The sequence below is a fragment of the Mesoplodon densirostris genome, chromosome 19, assembly GCF_025265405.1.
Source record: "Mesoplodon densirostris isolate mMesDen1 chromosome 19, mMesDen1 primary haplotype, whole genome shotgun sequence".
In the NCBI taxonomy this organism is placed as follows: domain Eukaryota; kingdom Metazoa; phylum Chordata; class Mammalia; order Artiodactyla; family Ziphiidae; genus Mesoplodon; species Mesoplodon densirostris.
The window spans coordinates 6,406,224-6,426,536 of record NC_082679.1 but is presented as its reverse complement, the minus strand read 5'-3'; the positions used below and the strand labels follow the sequence as shown (position 1 = coordinate 6,426,536).

Genomic DNA, 20,313 nt, shown 5'->3' with positions numbered 1-20,313 from the left:
GGGGAGTGGGGAGTGATGTGATCTGATTTATGGTGGTTTGGAAGCATTGCTTTGGCTGCGGCAAGCTGTGTGGATTGGAGGGGCTTGGGAGGAAGGAGCGGGAGAGGCAGGAAGAGGCGACGGCAGTGGTCCAGGCGGGAGCTGAGGTACCTTGCTGAATGCTCAGAGCTCTCTGTGCACCCAGCCTGGCATCTGTCTACTCCACCTCCCGGAAGAAGCTTTCCTGACCCCACCCACCCAGCCTCTCCCCTCCCCTCTGCCCCAGCCCTTCACCCTGTGGATCTGTCTGCTGGTCTGTAAACAGCTGGAATCCCCAGCGTCGCCCCACCCAGGACCCGGCCTGCAGGAGGTTTCCAGGAAAGCAAGGCAGATGGATCTAAAAGCCCCACCTTCTAGGGCTGCACACACAGCCACATGCGTGCTCTTCGCATGTGTCCCTGCAGACAGGCACAGACACTCATTTGCATCTGGGGCAAGGGCTTGGAGGGCAGGATGGGAGATCTGGGGACAGGAGGCGGTCTAGAGCTTGCGAATGGTGGGAAAGCCTCCTCCCGCAGGGTGTGTGGGCCACGGTGGCCACAGGAAAATAACAACCTTAGCAAGACCTTGAGGTCTCCCCTGTCCTGAGCGCTGGCCAGGGGAAGAGAGGGGAGCAGGGCCCAGCCCCAGCGACTCCCTGAGGAGGTTCCTGGGCAGAGGCTCTGCCCCAGGATCCCTTGGGGAGCCGGCTCCATCCTCTTCCTGACCTTCCAGAGCTTTGGCTGTGGCAGAAGGAAAGAGCAGGACAGGACGGAAGCAAGCTCTGGAAAGTGGGAAGAGCAGGGTGTGTGTGGAGACCCAAGGCAGGCGGAATCCAAGCTTTGGAACGTTGGAGGTTTCCGGCCACAGAGGCAGGGCCTTGGGGGAGCCAGGAGAGGCGGGGAGAGACACACACAGAGGAGCGGAGACCAACAGACCACGGACGAGACAGGAATTGGGAGTTGGGAGGAGAGGGACCAGAGAGAAGCTGGGAGGCACGGACCAGGGGGCTGGTGACCTGCACACACTCCAGTCCCCAGAAACATCCCTCTCCTCAGAGACATCCTTCTGCAGCCTTTGGTGCTCCGAGCCCAGCCTGATGCAGGCAGTCTGGCTCCTCGGGGCTCTGGTGGTACCCCAGCTCCTGGGCTTCAGTCATGGAGCTTGGGGAGCTCAGAGGGAGCGGGAGGGGGGATGCGGTGTCCCCCAGGATGAGGAGCAGGAGAGAGAGGCCCTGATGCTGAAGGTGAGTTAGGGGAGTGCTGGGACTCTAGTGGGGGGGCCCGGCTGGGTGACTGTGGGCTTGGGAGGGGCGTATTTGAGGGTCAGGGAAATGGGCAACGGGAGGGATGGGCTGGGCTCGGAGGATGAGGGTGACGGGTTCAGAGTAGGGGCTCGGGGCAGAGAGCCAGCTTACAGCTGGAAAGGGGTGGCTGGAGTGTCTGGGGGGTCAGAATGCAGCTGCCAGGCTGGCCCTGACCATCCCTCCCCTGCCTCAGCATTTACAGGAAGCCCTGGGACTGCCTGCTAGGAGGGGGGACGAAAATCCTGAGGGAAACCCTGAAGGCAAAGGGGCCTGGGCGACTGACAACGACGGTCTGGGGGAGGAAGGCGAGAAGGAACCAACCACAACTCCCTACTTCAGCCCCAGCCCCTCTCCCACCGCTGAAGACACCTTCACTTATATCCGTGAGTAATCATTAGCTCCGCCCTGCCTCCGTGGTCATTTTCTCAAAAACGAACCGTCCTATCACTACCCCGGGGTCTTTCAGTTGCTCACTGCCCAGCTCGGAGCCCCTATATCCCCAGGAGCTCCGGGTCCCCGGCCTTGCCTCCCAAGAGCCCGAAGCCACCGGCCCCTACCTTCCAGGAGTCCTGAGTACCCCACCCCCACCCCAACTCCGCGCCATAAGCCCTAGGTCCCGGTCCCCCCAGGTCTTCTGGTCCCCTGGCTCCGCCTCCAGGGTCACGGTCCAGCGTGCGCCCTGTCCCTACGCAGTGGGTCGCCTGGCCGGCCTGGACGCAGGCCTGCACCAGGTTCACGTCCGTCTGCACGTGTTGGACACCCGCGTGGCCGAGCTGAGCCGGGGTATGCGGCAGCTGCGGGAGGTGGCGGGTGACACCCGCGACGCCTTGCAAGCCCTGAAGGAGGCGCAGAGCCGCTCCGAACGCGAGCATGGCCGCTTAGAGGGTGAGTCGCACCGTGCGGGGCGGGGAAAGAGGGACGATCCGGGTCAGGTGGGGGACTGGTGGCAAAAGGGGTCCGGAAAAGTCTGAGGAGACGTGAGGACCCTGGGTGTCCTTGCAGGGGGTTCTTGCAGATTGGGGGTGTGTTGGCTGATGGAGAGGGTGAATGCGGGGAGCAGACGGGCTGTGAGGAGGAACGCCCCCCACAGTGCTGTTGAGCCGAAACTACTCTGGCCGCACCACGCCCCCTACAGTCCCGCCCCAACAGTCTGGCCCCGCCCCTGGCGGCCCTGACGCCATCTCCCAGCCACTGGCGGTTCTGAGCCCGCCTCCGCTCCGCCCCTGAGACACTAATCCCACCTCCTCTCCGCCCCGCCCTCAGGCTGCCTGAAGGGGGTGCGCCTTGGCCACAAGTGCTTCCTGCTCTCGCGCGACTTCGAGGCTCAGGCAGCGGCGCAGGCGCGGTGCGTGGCGCGGGGCGGAAGCCTGGCGCAGCCGGCGGATCGTTCGCAGATGGAAGCGCTTACTCGCTATCTCCGCGCGGCGCTTGCCCCCTACAACTGGCCCGTGTGGCTGGGTGTGCACGACCGGCGCGCCGAGGGCCTCTACCTCTTCGAGAACGGCCAGCGCGTGTCCTTCTTCGCATGGCACCGCGCCCCCAGCCCCGAGCCCGGCGCCCGGCCCAGCGCCGCGCCGCACCCGCTCAGCCCCAACCAGCCTAACGGCGGCGCGCTCGAGAACTGCGTGGCGCAGGCCTCGGACGACGGCTCCTGGTGGGACCACGACTGCGAGCGGCGCCTCTACTACGTCTGCGAGTTCCCCTTTTAAGCGGGCCCGGCCCCCCGCCTCTCCACTCCATCCCACCATCCGCCCTTTGCCTGGGCTGTGCACCCCGCAGAGACGTCCTTTCCTCCTTGCCCGCGGATGAAAGTGTGTTCTCCCTGGCTGGCCGATCCCTGGGGGGCTCCTGCGGGGCGGGACCCCTTCCTTGCCTGTCTTTACTGGAAGCGGTGGGCACCAGGCTAGGTCCGGCGCCAATAAAGCCTTGTGGATCTGACTTGAGCAGGCAGTGGAGGCACTTTTGGCCTTTATCTCTCTGCGGGGCAAGGCAGCACGGGCAAGGTCCCGTCCCCCTTTTACAGGTATTGTTTGAGCCCCATATCAGAGTGATGGACAACACGTGCATATGTACACACGGTCATCCGCTACTGCACACACATGTTTGGACTGCACGAGTGCACACGCTGCTGACGCCTCCACCCCCATCGTGCCCCACTCAAGGCCTTTGGGACCCAGGGCCTCAGTCATTGTCCCAGGCCTTGGCCTTGGTCCTGATCAAAGAGATCTGGGAGGCACAAAGGAGCTAAAGGCTCTGACAAGTCCTGCAGGAAAGACCCTCATTTAATTTTTTTTTTTAGTGTGTCTCAAACTTGTTTCACCAGATGGTACCATAATGTCATGTAAAGTCATGACATTATGGTCACGACTACTCCCTTCCCCTTCCCCTTCCCCCAACTCCAGAGCATGTGTTTAGACACAAACATGAGGACCTACCTAGCCTGGAAGCTTAGGCTCCCTCCCAATTGATCCATCCTCCTCTCCCTGCCTGTGAGGGCATGAGCCAGTCCCTCCCTCCCTCTGAGGCTCAGTTTCCTCATCTGAACGTGGGTACATTACCCCTACCTTGTATGGCTCTTGGGATGTTCCCATGATCCCAGGAAAGTGAGCATTTGGGAAATGGTGGAGCATAAGCCACACACTACATTTTCTTCCTCACCATTCTTCGTACCTTAATCCCCTGGGGCAGTGAGGACACCCAGACCCATCTTGGACTCAGCACTGTGGACAGCGCTCTGGGGGAAGAGCTCTTTTGGAAACACCCAGTGTCTCCCCACATACTGGCATCAGGGATGGGACCCTGATACCCTCAGAGTGCCCAGGAATCGGAGTGGGACCCTGTCTGTCCTTACATCTCTGTCCCTTCGCCTTCATCAGCCATGGCACCACCCACCTAAAGTCTCACCATTGGATCTTCCAGTGGGAGGAATGAACCACTCCGTCATCTCCAGAAGGGGGGAGCACAAGCCACCCACTCCCTTTAGGAGTCACTTCTCAGCCCCACAGGCCCCATAGGAGGTACAGAAGAAGGGGGGTGGCCTCTGGTCAGGAAGGCTTTGATCAGGGGACTGAAGACTTTGCTCAAAATTCAACCCCCCTCTAAGCTTGTTTCCCGGGGTTGCAGTGGGGCGGCAGGATGTCTTACAGAAAATCAAAGGGCAGATTAGGCAGACATTGATGAATGTCTGCTATTGCTTGGGAGAGGTCCACCCTCACAGACCTGACATTCTGGGAAGTCAGTGGATGGGGGCAGTTCAATGGTTTCCTGCCTAGATTCTGGAGCCAGATGGCCCAGGTTCTAATCCTACCTCAGCCCCTTAACCTACTGTGCAACTTGAGGGAGACATAACTTTGCTGTTCCTCAGTGTCCCCATCTGTATAATGGGGGTGATAACATCTGCCTCCTAGAATACTGCCAGACACAGGGGGGCCTTTGTAACATCGGCTCTGATCCTTACTCGGCTATTTGAACCTCACCTTCACCTCTGCTTGCTCTCTCCAGTCACTGTCTTCGCATATGCAAAAGTCCCTCCAAGAATTGGCTAATGTGTCACCCTGAACAACCTGCCTACCCCCTAGCTCCCACGGCAGGGTTAGGTGCTGCCTTTGGTGCTCCAGAACCTCTGACTCCTCTCATGACCTAGCTAACCCTGATCAGCCAGACTGGGGACCCTTGTGGGGCAGGGCTGGGTATGACCAGCTCCGCGTCCCCAGCATCCCTGGCACGTGGGAGTTCTTTGAATGAAGGAAAATGCCTGTGTGGGGCCATGTTGGGAACCCTGAGATGAACTGGATTTCTACCTGCTTCTCTTCCTCCCTGGCGTCCTCCAGGCCTCAGTCGGGCGACTCACCTGGGCTCCCACTGGGTCGGGGGCTTTCCTCATCAAGCCTTCCGTCACTCTAGGTGCCACTGTTTGGTCAGTATCTGTCATACTAGCCCAGGGACAAAGAGTTGTGGACACAGAGACGTTCGGGGTGGGGAGTGGAGGGCATTTGCAAGGACTGTTAACGCATCAGATCAGCTCGCCTGTACGCTGCTTTCTGGGCTGATTCCGGTCTGCATATGGGAACCCCGCTGCCTTCTCCAAGAAGCCCTCCCAGGCCTCTCAAGGGCCAGCGTTTGCCAATGCCACCTCTTTTGGCTCTCTGTGGAGCCCCTGCCGTTTGAGAGCTCTGAGCCGCGGACCGGAGAAGGCCTCGGCAGTTGGTCGGGATAGGCGAGTTAAGGGATCCCAGGGAAGTGATGGAGGAAGGGCGCAAAGCCTGAAATGACCCAGCGGGAAGATAAAGAACCAGGGCTCCACCGGCCTGCCAGGACTATGAATCCCAGGAGGCTGAGCGGCAGGCCCTCCACCTCCTGCCCAGAACAACATTTCCCAGCAGCCATCGGGGGCTTCATGCAGATCCTCTCTCAAGCCCCGCCCCCTCCTCCACGTGGGGATCGCCTACATTTCCCTGCAAGTTGGAGGATCACACCCAGTCTCCAATCAGAGCTCAGACCCTGGCTCCCCACCCACCAGGTCTCACCCCGAGGTACTTTGGGAAATGTAGTCCGGTCCCGAGTCAACGGAGAGAAAACATGAATCGGCGGAGTCTAACAGTCCATTAGGCTTAGAGTGTAATGGGTGCTCAGATCTTTACTACGAGAGTGTTTCAAAATATGAGTGAATTTCCATGGATGTATCATAACCATTTTTTAAAAAGTGAAATCATAGAAAATATCAGAATGAAGAGAAAGTGGAAAGAGTTCTCATAACTTGAGTTCTTGAGTATGTACTGAATTACAATATAAAACACAACATGAAAATTCTCCCTTTGGGGGATTCCCTGGTGGCGCAGTGGTTAAGAATCCGCCTGCCAACTCAGGGGACACAGGTTTGAGCCCTGGTCCAGGAAGATCCCACATGCCGCAGACAACTAAGCCCGTGCGCCACAACTACTGAGCCTGCGCTCTAGAGCCCGCAACCCGCGACCCGCAACTACTGAAGCCCGCACGCCCGCACGCCAGGACGCCTGTGCGCCTAGAGCCCGTGCTCTGCAACAGGAGAAGCCATTGCAATGAGAAGCCCATGCACCGCAACGAAGAGCAGACCCCGCTCGCCGCAACTAGAGAAAGCCCGCGTGCAGCAACGAAGACCCAACGCAGCCAAAAATAAAATAAATAAATTATTTTTTAAAAAGTTCTTCCTTGGCCTGCAAAAGATTTGCTAAAAACTAGTCCAAACCAATTTAGCCCCTTTTAAAAGAACCAAAACTTTTTATTTGGAAATAATTTCAAACTTACAAATAACTTGCACAAATAAAAATAATATTTTGTATATGCCCTTTACCCAGATTTATTTATTGTTAACAGTTCACCCCATTGCTTTAGCTTTATCATCCTCAATCTATTGTCAACCTGAAAAAAATAAAGTAGCAAGTTATTTTACCAGCAAAATGAGTTTATTCAGGAATAGCAGAAGAATTACAGTTCGAGCAGAGAAAGCTGTGGTGAACCACAGGCAAGTCCGAAGAGGTGGACAGCAGGTCAGCTTTTATTAAGTTTCAGGAGGAAATTGGGGAGGGTTGTTTTGAATAAAAGTTTATTGGAGAAGAACAAGACTTTGAGGTTGTGGTGGTTTCTTTCTTTTCTTTTTTTGGCTCTGCCACACGGCATGTGGGATCTTAGTCCCCCAGCCAGGATCGAACCCACGCGCCCTGCATTGAAAGCACAGAGTCTTAACCACTGGACTGCCAGGGAAGTCCCTGTGGTGGTTTCTTGTTGACTGCAAGCAGTGGTTAGTGGTTCTTGCTGGGGCGAGGAGGAATCCTCCTCCCTTTTCTTAAAACCAGGAGGTGAAATTCCCATGTGAAAAAATGTACTCTCCTGTCCCAGAAGGAAAAAAGTAACTTTCTTATCATCATGCATAAGACGTTGAGACCAAGAGAACTTTGTACAAAGAATTCTATATGAGCAGACCTTGTTAAAATAATTTTTATCTTCTTTCTTCCTTCTGCTTATGCAGGCTGCAATGTGTGGTTATATGCATGAGAGCTCTCTCTTCTGGGCTTTCTGAATTCATTTAAAGTAAAGTTTTCCTCTATTTTCACTCTATCTGTCTATCCATTCAACCATCCATCCATCTACTCATCACCCACCACTCCATCCTAACCCAGTCACCAGGGACAAACCAAAGTCAGGTTTATTGACTCACTGCAATGAAAGAGACCACATCCCAAAAAAGGAGCTGGATCGAGCTATAGAATTTGGAGGAGGAGAGGAATTTGAATGAAATTTAAGTGAATCTGTGTTTTAATAGCTTGGGAGCAAAGCAGGGATTTGTATAAATGAGTCAACATCAGGTCTGGACTGCAAAGTGGACTTAGGGTCCTGTTTCCTTGGAAACTACAAAGTTAAGACAAATGTGGCACGTTGTGTCTAGAAACTCTATCTAAAGCTCTGTATCAGGGCTGGAAATGGAGGCTCCTTGTCTGTGTCAAAGTGACTTACATCTTACAGGCAAGAGTAGGATATTTAATTTTTTTGTGTGTGTGTGGCCGCGTGGCACTGGCTTGCAGGATCTTAGTTCCCCAACCAGGGATTGAACCCAGGCCATGGCAATGAAAGCACCAAGTCCTAACCACTGGACCGCCAGGGAATTCCCTGTTGAATTCTTATGGATATAATTTCAAATAACAAAGTTTCCAAAAGCCTATGATTTTTGAGAACTAAGCTTCTCAGTGAGTAAAATAGCCCTAGTCACCCATAAAGGGAGTTATTGGAACACTACAGCTGCAGCATAGCCCCGGGAGAGATGTTTCCTCTTAACTCTACAGCTGGCTTTATCTGTGTCCATAGATGGATGGTGGGGCAGAGTTTTAATCCCAGCTGGTTTTCATTTCTCAATATACATATATTTTCTAAAGCGTGTAAGGATTAGTTACACACATCATGGCCCTTTACCTTTAAATACTTCAGTGTGTATTTCTTAAGAATAGAGATATTCTCTTACCTAATCACCTGTGATCAACCTCAGTAAATACACCATTTACATAATACTTGTCTAATCTACTGGTGATTTGCCAATTTTGTCCCTTGACCCAAATGCTGTCCTTCCTAGCACTTTCCCCATCCAGTTCAGGATCAAGCCTTTAGTTGTCGTGTCTCCTTGAATCTGGAACATTTCTGTATTTATGAGATTGACAATTTGGAAGAACAACTCTCTCCTTTTTAAAAAAAATAGAAGTTCTTCACTTGAGTTTGCCTGATGTTTCCTTATGAGGATTAGATTCAGGTTGCTTGTTCTCTACCAGAATATATGAGGTCAGTGTATCCTTCCATTTTAGGGTCAGTTGAGAGAAGTGTGCAAAGCACGGGATGGCTTATTTTAAGTTATTTTTCTGTTGTCAGTGGTTCTCCATGGACATGACTCCTTCCTGGCTTCCTCAGGTCTTTCCTGTGCTAGCCCCCTGTTCTTCATTCATTCATTTGAACAACCTCTCCTCTCCTCCAGCCCCAAGCCACCACCTCCTCCTAGAATGCCAGCCTCATCATTTCCAGGAGCAAAGTGCTTCTTTTCAAAGTACAGGTGGTTTGTGTGAGCCAGGCCAGATAGTGGGCGTGAGCTTGGGCTTTGGAAATTCCTTTGGGGAGGCAAGTAAACTTCCCCTCTGAATCTCTCCACCGATCCAAACACAACTGGACTTTGGTTTCTGATCCTGAGCAGTGACAGCTCCTGGCAGCCTTGTGGGCAGGAAGCCACAGCTGGGGTGGAGTCGGGGGACAAAGATGACAGGAAGAGGAACACCAGCTCTGCCTTAAAAACAATCTCTTTGGCAATTTTGTAATATCTGATACGTGTAAAATAACATATATGTAAATATTGAGGCATTAAAAAGACCACCCACTAACCCACCACTCTATTTAAAAGTACACATGATAAATATAATTAACATTGCTATATGTTACACATGAAAGCTGTTAAAAGAGTAAATCCTAAGAGTTATCACAGGGGAATTTTTTTCTATTTCTTTAATTTTGTATCTATATGAGATTATGGATGTTCACTACGCTTATTGTGGTAGTCATTTCATAATATAAGCCAAGTCATTATGCTGTACACCTTAAACTTATGCAGTGCTGTATGTCAATTATATCTCAATAAAACTGGAAGAAAAAATTTAAATACATTTGGAAACATTTTTATTCGGGTGTCTCCTTCTTACTATTTGGTAGTCTTTATGTATTCTGCATACTAATGCTTTGTCAATTATGCATTGCAAATATGTGACTTGTTCTTTTACTTTCTTGATAGTGTCGTCTATTGATTAGAAGTTCTTAGATTTAATGTAGTCAAATTTCCAAGTGTTTTCACTTGGTACTTTTGGGGGATCATTTAAAAAATCCTTCCCTGCCCCAAGGTGATACAGTGTTAATACAAAAAGTCAAGAACAACATGAATAAGGAAAAGCTATTTCTATTTCTCACATGAATCAAAAAAATCCTAAATAAAAATATTACCATTTGATTTCATCAATATATTAAAAATATGATATTTGATGAGGTTATACCAGATGTGCAAGGTTGTTTAGTGTTAGAAAAATCTATTAATTAATTAATTCACCACTTTGACAGATTAATGGACAGATGACAGTCTTCATAGATGGAGAAAAAGCATTTGATAAAAACTTTATTCAACAGATATATTTTTCTGCAATGGGTTAAGCATCTAACTCAAACAGTGGGAAAATAAGCAATAAAGCAAAACCACAGAAACAAATGCAAAAGAAATGATTTTAAAGATATGGGCAGAAATCAATGAAATGAATGGGGGAAGAAAAGAAGATTAACAAAACCAAAAACTAGTTTAATTTTTGAAAAAGTTACTAAGATAAACTGACTTTTAGCAAAATCAAATAGGAAAAGAAGAGACTGGCTGCAGATAAAATACAAACTGTAAAAGAGTAAATAATATTGACCAAGGCAGAGATATAAAAAAGAACAAAATAGTGATTATGATTAACAATGGGCTAACATTTAAAATCTAGATGAAACAGTTAAATTACTAGAAAAATATAAAATGCTAAAAATTACACAGAAATAGAGAACTTGAGTAAACCAATAATTACTGAAGTATACAAAGTTATAGTCAAATAGAAAAAGAAAGGTGTAAAGACTAAAAGGGAATAGAGAAAGCTGTCATTATTTGAACATGATATAATTACATACCCAGTAAAACCAGTGGAATGAACAAACTATGAGAACAAATAATAGGAAATATCACAAGGTCCCCAGTTACAAGATTAATCTACAAAAATCAATTCCTTTGATTTTCACCAACAATAAACAAACATACAATGTAATTAAAGATACTATTCACCATCCCAACAAAATCTAGAAACCATCTAGGAACTGGCAAATAAGAAAACATAAGATTCTGTGGAAAAAACTTAAAATCTAATAAAGGACCCCAAAATGAATTGAATGAAAGCAAAGACATACTACACTCTTGGTTGGGGTGAGTATATATTATTCTAATGTCAATACCTCACAAATAATTTATAGATTTAATACAATTGCAAATAAATTTCTACTTGGATTATTTAAACAGGTTTATTGAGATTCACATACCATACAATTCACACAATTAAAGTGTACAATTCAATGGTTCTTAGTATATTGAGATCTGTACAACCATCACCACAGTGAATTGGATTTTCACTATCTCAATCCCTATACCATTCAGCAATCACCTCCCTATCTCCCCATCCACTCCCAGACCTAAGAAACCACTAATCTATTTCCTACCTCTATAGATTTGCCTATTATGGACATTTCCATTTATATGAAAGGAATCATATAAATATGTGGTCTTTTGTGACTGGCTTCTTTCACTTAGCATGTTTTCAAGATTTACCCAGGTTGTGGTATGTAAGGTACCTCATTCCTTTTAATGATGAATAACACTTGATTGTATGGACATAGCACATTTTGTTTATCCATTCATCATTTGATGGACATTTGGGTTGCTTCCCACTTTTGGCTATTATGAATAATACTGCTATGAACAAGTCTACAAGTTTCTCTGTGACCATTTGTATTCATGTCTCTTGGATCTATACCTAGGAGGGGAATTGCTGAATCACATGGTCCCTCTATGTTTAACTGTCTGAGGAACTGCCAAGCTGTTTTCCAAAGCGGTTGCACCAGTTTACATTCCCATCAGCAGTGTATGAGTGTTTCAGTTTCTCCATAACCTTGTCAGCACTTGTTACTATTTGACCTTTACTTCTAGCCGTCCTAATGGTATGGTTTCCCCATTGCAGTTTTGATTTGTATTTGTCTGATGACTAATGATGTTAATATTTTCATGTACTTTTGGCCATTTTTTGTACTTTGGGGAAATGTCCATTCAGATCATTTGCCATATTAAAAAAATTGTGCTATTATGGATAAACAACAAGGTCCTACTGTATAGCACAAGGAACTATATCCAATCTCCTGGGATAAACCATAATGGAAAATAAAGCTTGGACTTATATATACTACCAAATGTAAAAATAGATAGCTAGTGGGAAGCAGCCGCATAGTACAGGGAGATCAGCTCGGTGCTTTGTGACCACCTAGAGGGGTAGGATAGGGAGGGTGAGAGGGAGATGCAAGAGGGAGGAGATATGGGGATATATGTATATGTATAGCTGATTCACTTTGTTATAAAGCAGAAATTAATATACCATTGTAAAGCAGTTATACTCCAATAAAGATGTTTAAAATAAAAGAATGTATATATGTGTATAATGGAGTCACTTTGCTGTACAGCAGAAATTAGCACAACATTATAAATCAACTATACTTCAATAAAATTTTTAAAAAAATATTGGGCTAGGGACTTCCCTGGTGGTCCAGTAGGTAAGACTTTGCACTCCCAGTGCAGAGGGTGCAGCTTTGGTCCCTGGTCAAGGAACTAGATCCCACATGCATGCTGCAACTACTGCAACTAAGAGTCCACATGCTGCAACTAAGACACGGTGCAGCCAAAAATAAATAAATAAATAAATCTTTAAAAAAAATTGGACTATTTGTCTATTTGTTATTTTTTTATTTTTTCCTTTTTGTGTTATGTGGGCCTCTCACTGTTGTGGCCTCTCCCGTTGCGGAGCACAGGCTCCGGATGCGCAGGCCCAGCGGCCATGGCTCACGGGCCCAGCCGCTCTGCGGCATATGGGATCCTCCCAGACCGGGGCACGAACCCGTATCCCCTGCATCGGCAGGCGGACTCTCAACCACTGCGCCACCAGGGAGGCCCTATTTGTTATTTTTTTTTTAACATCTTTATTGGAGTATAATTGCTTTACAATGGTATATTAATTTCTGCTTTATAACAAAGTAAATCAGCTATACATACACATATATCCCCATATCTCCTCCCTCTTGCGTTTCCTTCCTCTATTTGTTATTGAGTTGTAAGAATTCTTTATGTATTCTTTTTTTTTTTTTTTTAGTTCTTGCTTTGGGGTTTACCATATACACTTTAATTGGTCAGAATCAGGGTCAGATTTATACTAGGTTAATTTCAGTGAGACATAGAATTGCTACTCCTATATAGCTCTATTCCCTTTTTTTCTCTCTCTGTGGAATTATTTTTATACATATTAATGTTACAAACCCAACTATACATTGTTATCATTAATATTCTACCATCTGTAGTCATTTCTTTAGCCCAGTATAGCTTTCCTCCCACTTACCTCCTTTGGTTGTTATAGGCAAATATATTACATTTCTATATGTTATAGGCCCAACAATACATTATATGCATATTATTTTATACAATTGTTTTTAAGTTAGTTGAGAGAATACAGCAGAAAAACTATGCATTTATACTATCTTTATAATTACATAATTACAGTTACTAGTTTTTTCCTTTGGATTCACATTACCACCTGGAATCACTTTGCTTTCAGCCTGAAGAACTTCCTTTAGTATTTCTTATAAGGCTGGTCTACTAGCAAGAAATTCTCTGTTTTATCTGGGAATGTCTTTATTTTGCCTTCACTTTTGAAATATAGCTTTGCTGGGTATAGGATTCCTGGTTGATAGTTTTATTCTTTGAGCGCTTTGAATATGTTACACCACTTTCTCTGGCCTCTAACATTTCTGATGAAAAATCAGCTATTAATTTTATTGCGTTTCTTTGTATGTGTAAAGTCATTTTTCTCTTTCTGCTTTTAAGATTTTCTCTTTTTCTTTGAGTTTCAGCATTTTTACTAGTATGTATCTGATTGTGAGTCTCTTTACATTGATCCTATTTGAGTTCATTGAGTCTCCTAGATGTGTAGGTTGGTGTAATACATTTGGGAGGTTTTCAGCCATTATTTATTCAAAAAACGTTTTTCTATTCCTTTCTCTCTCTTCTCCTCTGGTATTCCCATTATGCTTATGTTGGCCTGTGTAATGGTGTCAATAAGAGCAATAGTTGTTACACCATCTGCTAGAGACCTTCTATATTTGGGTCCAATATTTAAAAACATAGAATGGTTAGGAGAAAAGAATTGCCTATTCATCATGTCAATCCTTTTAGCTTTCTTGGATTTTAAAATAGTTAAAGTATAAAAAGGGTGCAAGGGATTTTGGGGGCGATGGAACCATTCTGTGTCTTGGTTGGGGTGGCGGTTACACAGTGTATGCATTTGTGAAAACCCTAGAATTGCATCTAAAAGTGTGGATTGTACTGTATGCAAACAATGCCTTCATTTAAAAAATACTTAAAGTAGATTTTTTTTCCTTTTTGTCTCGTATGAAAGATACAGATTTGACAACCTTAAATTTAAAACCTCTGTGTATAAAAAACAACTCACACTAAAATTAAAAGAGAAGAAATAGACTTGAAAAAATTGTACCTTATGTGACAGAAATAATGTTAATAATCTTATCATATAAAGTGACAGAAGAGGGAACACAACAGTTGGATTCCAGGAGGCAAGTGGGCAAAACACATGAAAAGACAGTTCCCAAAACAAGGAATATAGTGAGTAACCAACCATTTCAAGAAGGTAGTGCATCACATAAGAAATCAAAAAACTCCAGTAAGTCAATAACCAGGAGAAATTTTTAAACTAGAAGACCCAGAGGTGGTGGGTGAGGCGTGCCCTGTGGTACATCCTCATATCCTTCTGGAAAAAAAAGCCAAGATCTTTTCTTCTTTGTGGGCCACTTCTGGGAATCCAAAGAAATAATCCTAAACATGGAAAAAAGATTTACCCCCAAAGATGTTATTTGCAGCACTATGTATAACAGCAAAACACGTGGTGGGAAAAAAATGTTTGTTCAGGAATTCCCTGGCGGTCCAGTGGTTAGGACTCCGTGCTTTCACTGCTGAGGGCCTGGGTTCGACCCCTGGTCAGGGAACTAAGATCCTATAAGCCCTGCAGCACGGCCAAGAAAAAGAAAAACAAAAACAAAGAACACACGGTGGTGGTCGTGGTGTCAGGGTGGGGACGGGGAGAATAACTTAAATTTGTGCTGAGTTGGAATTGGGTGAGAATGTCACAATCACTGCATGGGATACTATGATTTTTAAAAGGTTGAAGAATCTACAGCAGCGGGAGAAATACTTGCTTCTAGAAATCAGTTATGCAAAACAAAGCCACCCACTTGAATATATTATTTAGGATTTCACCATTACAAGAAGCAATCCCCAAATTCAGGCAGCGAGTAGCCGGGTGAGAACAATGATCATTTTACCAGCTTCCGGCGGTGCTGGTGTTCTCTTTGGAAAAAGGAACTGGCTTTGATAAAGGAGAACATCAAAAAGGTATATCGCATTTGATCTATTCTAAGAATCACACTGTCTCACATCTTGATCTGTCTGAAACGGGGAGGCATCTTCCAATGACTGGCACTGCTTGATTGCTCCTGGCAAGGCACGGACTCCTGCAGAAGGGGTGTCTGAAGCCTAGAAGAAAATCCTGCAGATCACTGCAGGGCACTCTGAGCCCCTGGGAACCAACTGGGTGTGCATGGGGTGGGGGGATCAGTGGTGAATAAGTCGTGCTTGGAAATGCCCTGGAAATAGAAATCAGTAGCAGGTCACTGTATGTAATTGCAAAGCTGCCTCCAGAGCCCAGTAGCAATGGTTTTCAGTTTTCGCCTGTCATCTTTAAAGAAACACTGCCTCACCACATCTAGACCAGGGTTGAGGTTGGCAAACCACGGCCCACTGCCTCTGTTTGTACAGCCCATGTGCTAAGCATGGCTTTTACATTTTCATATGATCGCACAAAGCCAAAGGAATAATGTTCATGACACATGAAAATCATATGAAACTGAAAATTCAGTGTCCACTAATAAAGTTTTACTGGCACACAGCCACGCCCAGCCATTCACCTGTTATCTGTGGAAATGCTTCCCACAATGCAGGGTTGAGTACTTTTGACAAAATTCAAGTGGCCCACAAAGCTAAAAATATTTACTCTCTGGCACTTTACAGGAAAAAGTTTGCCCACCACTGATCTAGGTGGTACAGAGGATGGTATTTTTTTGTTGTTTTTTTTGCGGTACGCAGGCCTCTCACTGTTGTGGCCTCTTCCGTTGCGGAGCACAGGCTCCGGACGCGCAGGCTCAGCAGCCATGGCCCACGGGCCCAGCCGCTCCGCGGCATGTAGGATCTTCCTGAACCGGGGCACGAACCCGCGTCCCCTGCATCGGCAGGCGGACTCTCAACCACTGCGCCACCAGGGAAGCCTGGATGGTGTTTTACATAATATATGGACATTAATGATTCTGAGTGATCCAGAAGAGTTGAGTCCTCTCAAAAAATGTCATAATATTTAGGAGACAATTGGAAATGTGAACACTGACAGAACTTATTTTGTATGTGTTAAGGAGTTATTTTTTAGGTGTGATAATGTTATTACACATTTTTAAAGGAGCTCTTTCTTTGAGAGACATAAGTTGAAATTTTTACAATAAAATGATGTATCTGGAATTTGCTTCCAAATAATCTGGTTTAAGGAGAATGGACAGGAATACAGATGGAACAAGATCGCTGAGGTTGAGTGATGCGTACATGCGAGGGTCATTACACTATTTTGACTACTTTTATATGTGTCTGAAACTTTTTAAACAACAAAAAAAGCAGTCAATCAGGAAGAAATTTTACAAACACTTCATTTCTCTTACATTTTCCTTTACACGCACGAACAAAATTCATCTAGAAGAGATCTTTCAACAAATATAAAGTAACATTCCAGGACTTCCCTGATGGCGCAGTGGTTAAGAATCCGCCTGCCAACTCAGGGAACACAGGGTGAATCCCTGGTCTGGGAAGATCCCACAAGCTGCAGTGTAACTAAGCCCGTGCACCACAGCTACTGAGCCTGTGCTCTAGAGCCCATGAGCCACAACTACTGAGCCTGTGCACCACAGCTACTGAAGCTCGGGTGCCTAGAGCCCATGCTCCACAACAAAAAGAAGCCACCCCAGTGAGAAACCTGTGCACCACAATGAAGAGTAGCCCCCACTTGCGTGCAGCAACAAAGACCCAATGCAGCCAAAATAAATAAATAAATAGAATAAAAATAAAATAAAATAAAGTAATATTCTGAATGGTAAGAAGCATTGTGTTTGTATTTTGTAGGCTGCGTCTTTTCTTTCTTTGGGGCGCCTATAAAAATGGTATGTCTTAGAGTCTGTGAAATGCAGCAGGTGAAACATTCTGCAGAAGAAATACTCATGTTAATCATGACAGCTGACAAGTTTTGAGCACCTACTGTGTGCCAGACACTGTTCTAGCACTTTGCATGTATTAATTAATTTCATTGTCATGACAGCCCTGGGAAGCACAGAGAGAGGGGAGAGGGGAGACAGGACTGAGGGCTCTGCCTGCCAGAAGTGAATGACAGGCTGATTAGGAGCACAGTCATATGTGCACCTCCCACAAACTGTCTTTGCAATTCCTCGGGTCCTCCATGACATGTGTGTGGTGACCACAAGTTCAAGGGCACCAGCATCGTCTTTGGGGAAAGCAAGATGTTAAATATCGAGCTTGGATATTCAGAGCTGAATTCAGAGCTTAGTCTGTTTGGTTTGCTATGACACAATACCATGGACTGGGGGCTTATAAACAATAGAAATTTATTTTTCACAATTCCGGAGTCTGGGGAGTCTAAGATCAAGTTTAAGTTACATGACTCACTCCCAGTACCTAGAGCAGTATCAGAGTGACATAATAAGCACTCAATAAAAATATATTGAATGGAAAAATGAATGAAGGGGTCTCAGAGGGGGCCATGGGCTCTGAATAGCAGTGAAAGGTAACTTGTAGCTCTGATATGTGGTCCTTCCTCTTCTAGAAAGATGAATTCTACCTCTGCTCCCAAATGCCATCCTCAGGGGATGGAGTGCCTCCACCAGCTGACCACAGTTATCGTGTCTGTGTCCTTTGTGGTTGGTGTAGTGGCGAATGGGTGGTGCTCTGGATGACTGTTCTTCGAATGCCGCGAACTTTTACTACCATCTGGTTCTTCAACCTGGCCCTTGCCGACTTCACTGTCTTACTGTCCCTGCTTATCACCGTACAGAGTGTAGCAATTGGCCAGTGGCTCCTCAACGATGTGGCCTGCAAGCTTTACATGGCCTTCTTGGCCCTCAGCTTCTTTACCAGCATCTGCCTCTTGGCCCTCATCTCTCTGGACCGTTGCATCTCTTTCCTCTACCCGGTCTGGTCCTGAAACCAGTGCACTGCGCGGTCAGCAAGCTGGCTGGCTGGCTGCTATCACGTGCTCTCCATACTTGATGTTCCAGACCACTGAAGAACAGAAAGGATGTGTCTCCTGCTGCTTCAATACAGACATAGAGAATAAGGGGAAGGAGAATCCAGCTCCCAGGATAGGAAGTGAGTGGTTTTGAAGAGGAAAATGACTGTGACCATCATTCACTTCCTGCTGGGTCTCTTGGTGCCCTTGGTGATCATCAGTACCTGTGCCCACCTCATCTGCACCAAGCTCCAGCAGGAGGGCTGGGTCCATGCCAGCCAGCCAAAGAGGCTGCTGTTGGTGTTGGTGAGAATCTTTTTCATTTCCTGGTTCCTGTTTAACATGGCGCTCTTGGTCCAATTGTAGCAACCGCAAGACGAACCTGACCCTAAGATGCTGCTCCTCCTCTGGGCTACCTTTTCCCTGGGCTGTTTCAACGACTACCTCAACCCTTTCCTCTCTGTCGTCATTGGCAGAGATTGCCGAGAAAAGTTTTTCCCGTCTTTGCCTTTTGCCTTGGCCAGAGCATTTGGTGAGGAGGGGTTTTTTAGTCAGCCTGTCCCCAAGGTGAAGCCCCCAGGGTATGATGGAAACCTTCGTGTACAAGCCGGAAATCTTCCTGCTTAGGTTGCAACCCCTTCCCTAGGCTGACTTCCAAGACTCTGCCAAATCCTGCCTCTTCTTTCAAGAAGTCTTCCCGGCAATCTCTTATCTAAATCTTTCCATTATAAACATCTAGTTTTCCCCCAGTATCCATCCTATCCTTCCTTTGTAGTAAGACTCCTACTTGTTTTAAACTATTCACGTGGTTAGCCAAGGAAAAAAAGACTACATTTCCCAGTGTCCCTTGTAACTAGATATGGCCATGTGACTACTTTCTGGCCAATAGTATGTGAGTGAAAGTAATCAGTGTAATTTCCTTGAAGTGCCCTTAATGGAAGATGCTCTCCATTCCTCCATTTCTCCCTTTCCATTGTCTAGAATGCAGATGTATCAGTTAGCTTTGCAGTGTAACAAACGTCTCCAAACTTAGAGGCTTAAAATAATAACCTTTTATGATTTCTTTGGGTCATCAACTTGGCCTGGGCTCAGCTGAGCAGTTTTCTGTTTTGGCTGGGTTTCCTCAGGAATTTGTGGTCAGTTATGGGTCAGCTAAGTGACTCTGTTTCTGGGAGGGGTTGTTGACCTTCAGCTAGGATGATGGGATTGATCAAGCCATGTAGTTCTCATCGTCCTGCAGGCTGACTGGGGCTTTTTCACATGGTGGCTGGGGAGGGTTCCAAGAGCAAGAGGGGAAGCATAAGACCTACACTTGACACTCTGCACAACGTGACTATTTTCAAGGGGTGGGGAAATAGAGTCCACCTCTCAAAGGGAAAATCTGCAAAGTGACATTGCAAAGGAGCATAGATACAGGAAAGTGTGCAGAACTGGGGCCATTTTTGCAACCTGCCACAGCATTTGTGGTGGTGAACTATGTGGAAAGTGACTGTGTCCCCATACTAGGGCTGGAATACTTACATCCACGCTGTGAAAAGAGAGATTTCAATTTCTATCTCATTGAAGCAACTGTTGTTTTTTTGTGTCTCTGTTATAGCAGCTGAATTAATACCTTAACTATTATGCTGCCAACCTCCGGAACTTGTGTGAGCAACATAATAAATATCCTGGAGCACAGGCTCTAGGCACGTGGGCTTCCGTAGTTGTGGCATGCAGGCTCAGTAGTTGTGGTGCACAGACTTAGTTACTCCATGGCATGTGGGATCTTCCCGGACCAGGGATCGAACCCCCGTCCCCTGCATTGGCAGGCAGATTCTAAACCACTGCACCACCAGGGAAGTCCTCATGGATAGATTTTAATGAGGAAATTAACAAAAAAGAAAAAAGTGGATAGTATAAAGAAGCTGTTCTCTCTGTCTCTCCAACAGTAGTATCCTTTTACATTTGTACCTGTGTACTTTGGTGAACACTCCAAGAAGGCAGAATGGCGTGACAGCTGCTTATAGCCGGGTGACACCTGTCAAGTTGCTTTCACTCTCTATGCCTCAGTTTCCACCTAAGTGAAATGAGATATAACAGCACCTCCCTCAAAGAGCCACTGGGATGATTATGTGTATTGATGTGGGTAAAGCGTTTAGTTCGTACCTGGCACCCTTGGAGGTGTGATGTATTTGCTATTACCAATCTTGTCATCTGTTAGAACAGATCTTTCCTCGGGGACTGGCAGGGTCAGAGGGCGTGTTAGATGTTGCTAGACTC

The 20,313-nt window shown here is 46.5% G+C and overlaps 2 protein-coding genes across 3 annotated transcripts; both read left to right on the top strand.

Moving 5' to 3' along the window:
* The first annotated feature begins 500 nt into the window (after positions 1-500).
* On the top strand, positions 501-3,257 carry CLEC11A (C-type lectin domain containing 11A). Of its 2 annotated transcripts, XM_060084251.1 has the most exons (4): positions 504-1,264; positions 1,518-1,707; positions 2,018-2,209; positions 2,588-3,257. In XM_060084251.1, the coding sequence occupies exons 1-4, from the start codon at positions 1,118-1,120 to the stop codon at positions 3,031-3,033; spliced, it is 975 nt and encodes a 324-aa protein (XP_059940234.1). In that variant the 5' UTR covers positions 504-1,117; the 3' UTR covers positions 3,034-3,257. The 2 variants fall into 2 exon arrangements, with proteins under 2 accessions (XP_059940235.1, XP_059940234.1); XM_060084252.1 differs by lacking the exon at positions 2,018-2,209 and having other exon boundaries at positions 501-1,264.
* Positions 3,258-17,695: 14,438 nt separating this feature from the next.
* Positions 17,696-18,641, top strand: GPR32 (G protein-coupled receptor 32). The gene is given in 5 exon segments (XM_060083092.1): positions 17,696-17,765; positions 17,768-18,062; positions 18,064-18,197; positions 18,200-18,603; positions 18,606-18,641. Coding segments are annotated over 5 exon segments (939 nt in total).
* Positions 18,642-20,313: the final 1,672 nt, after the last annotated feature.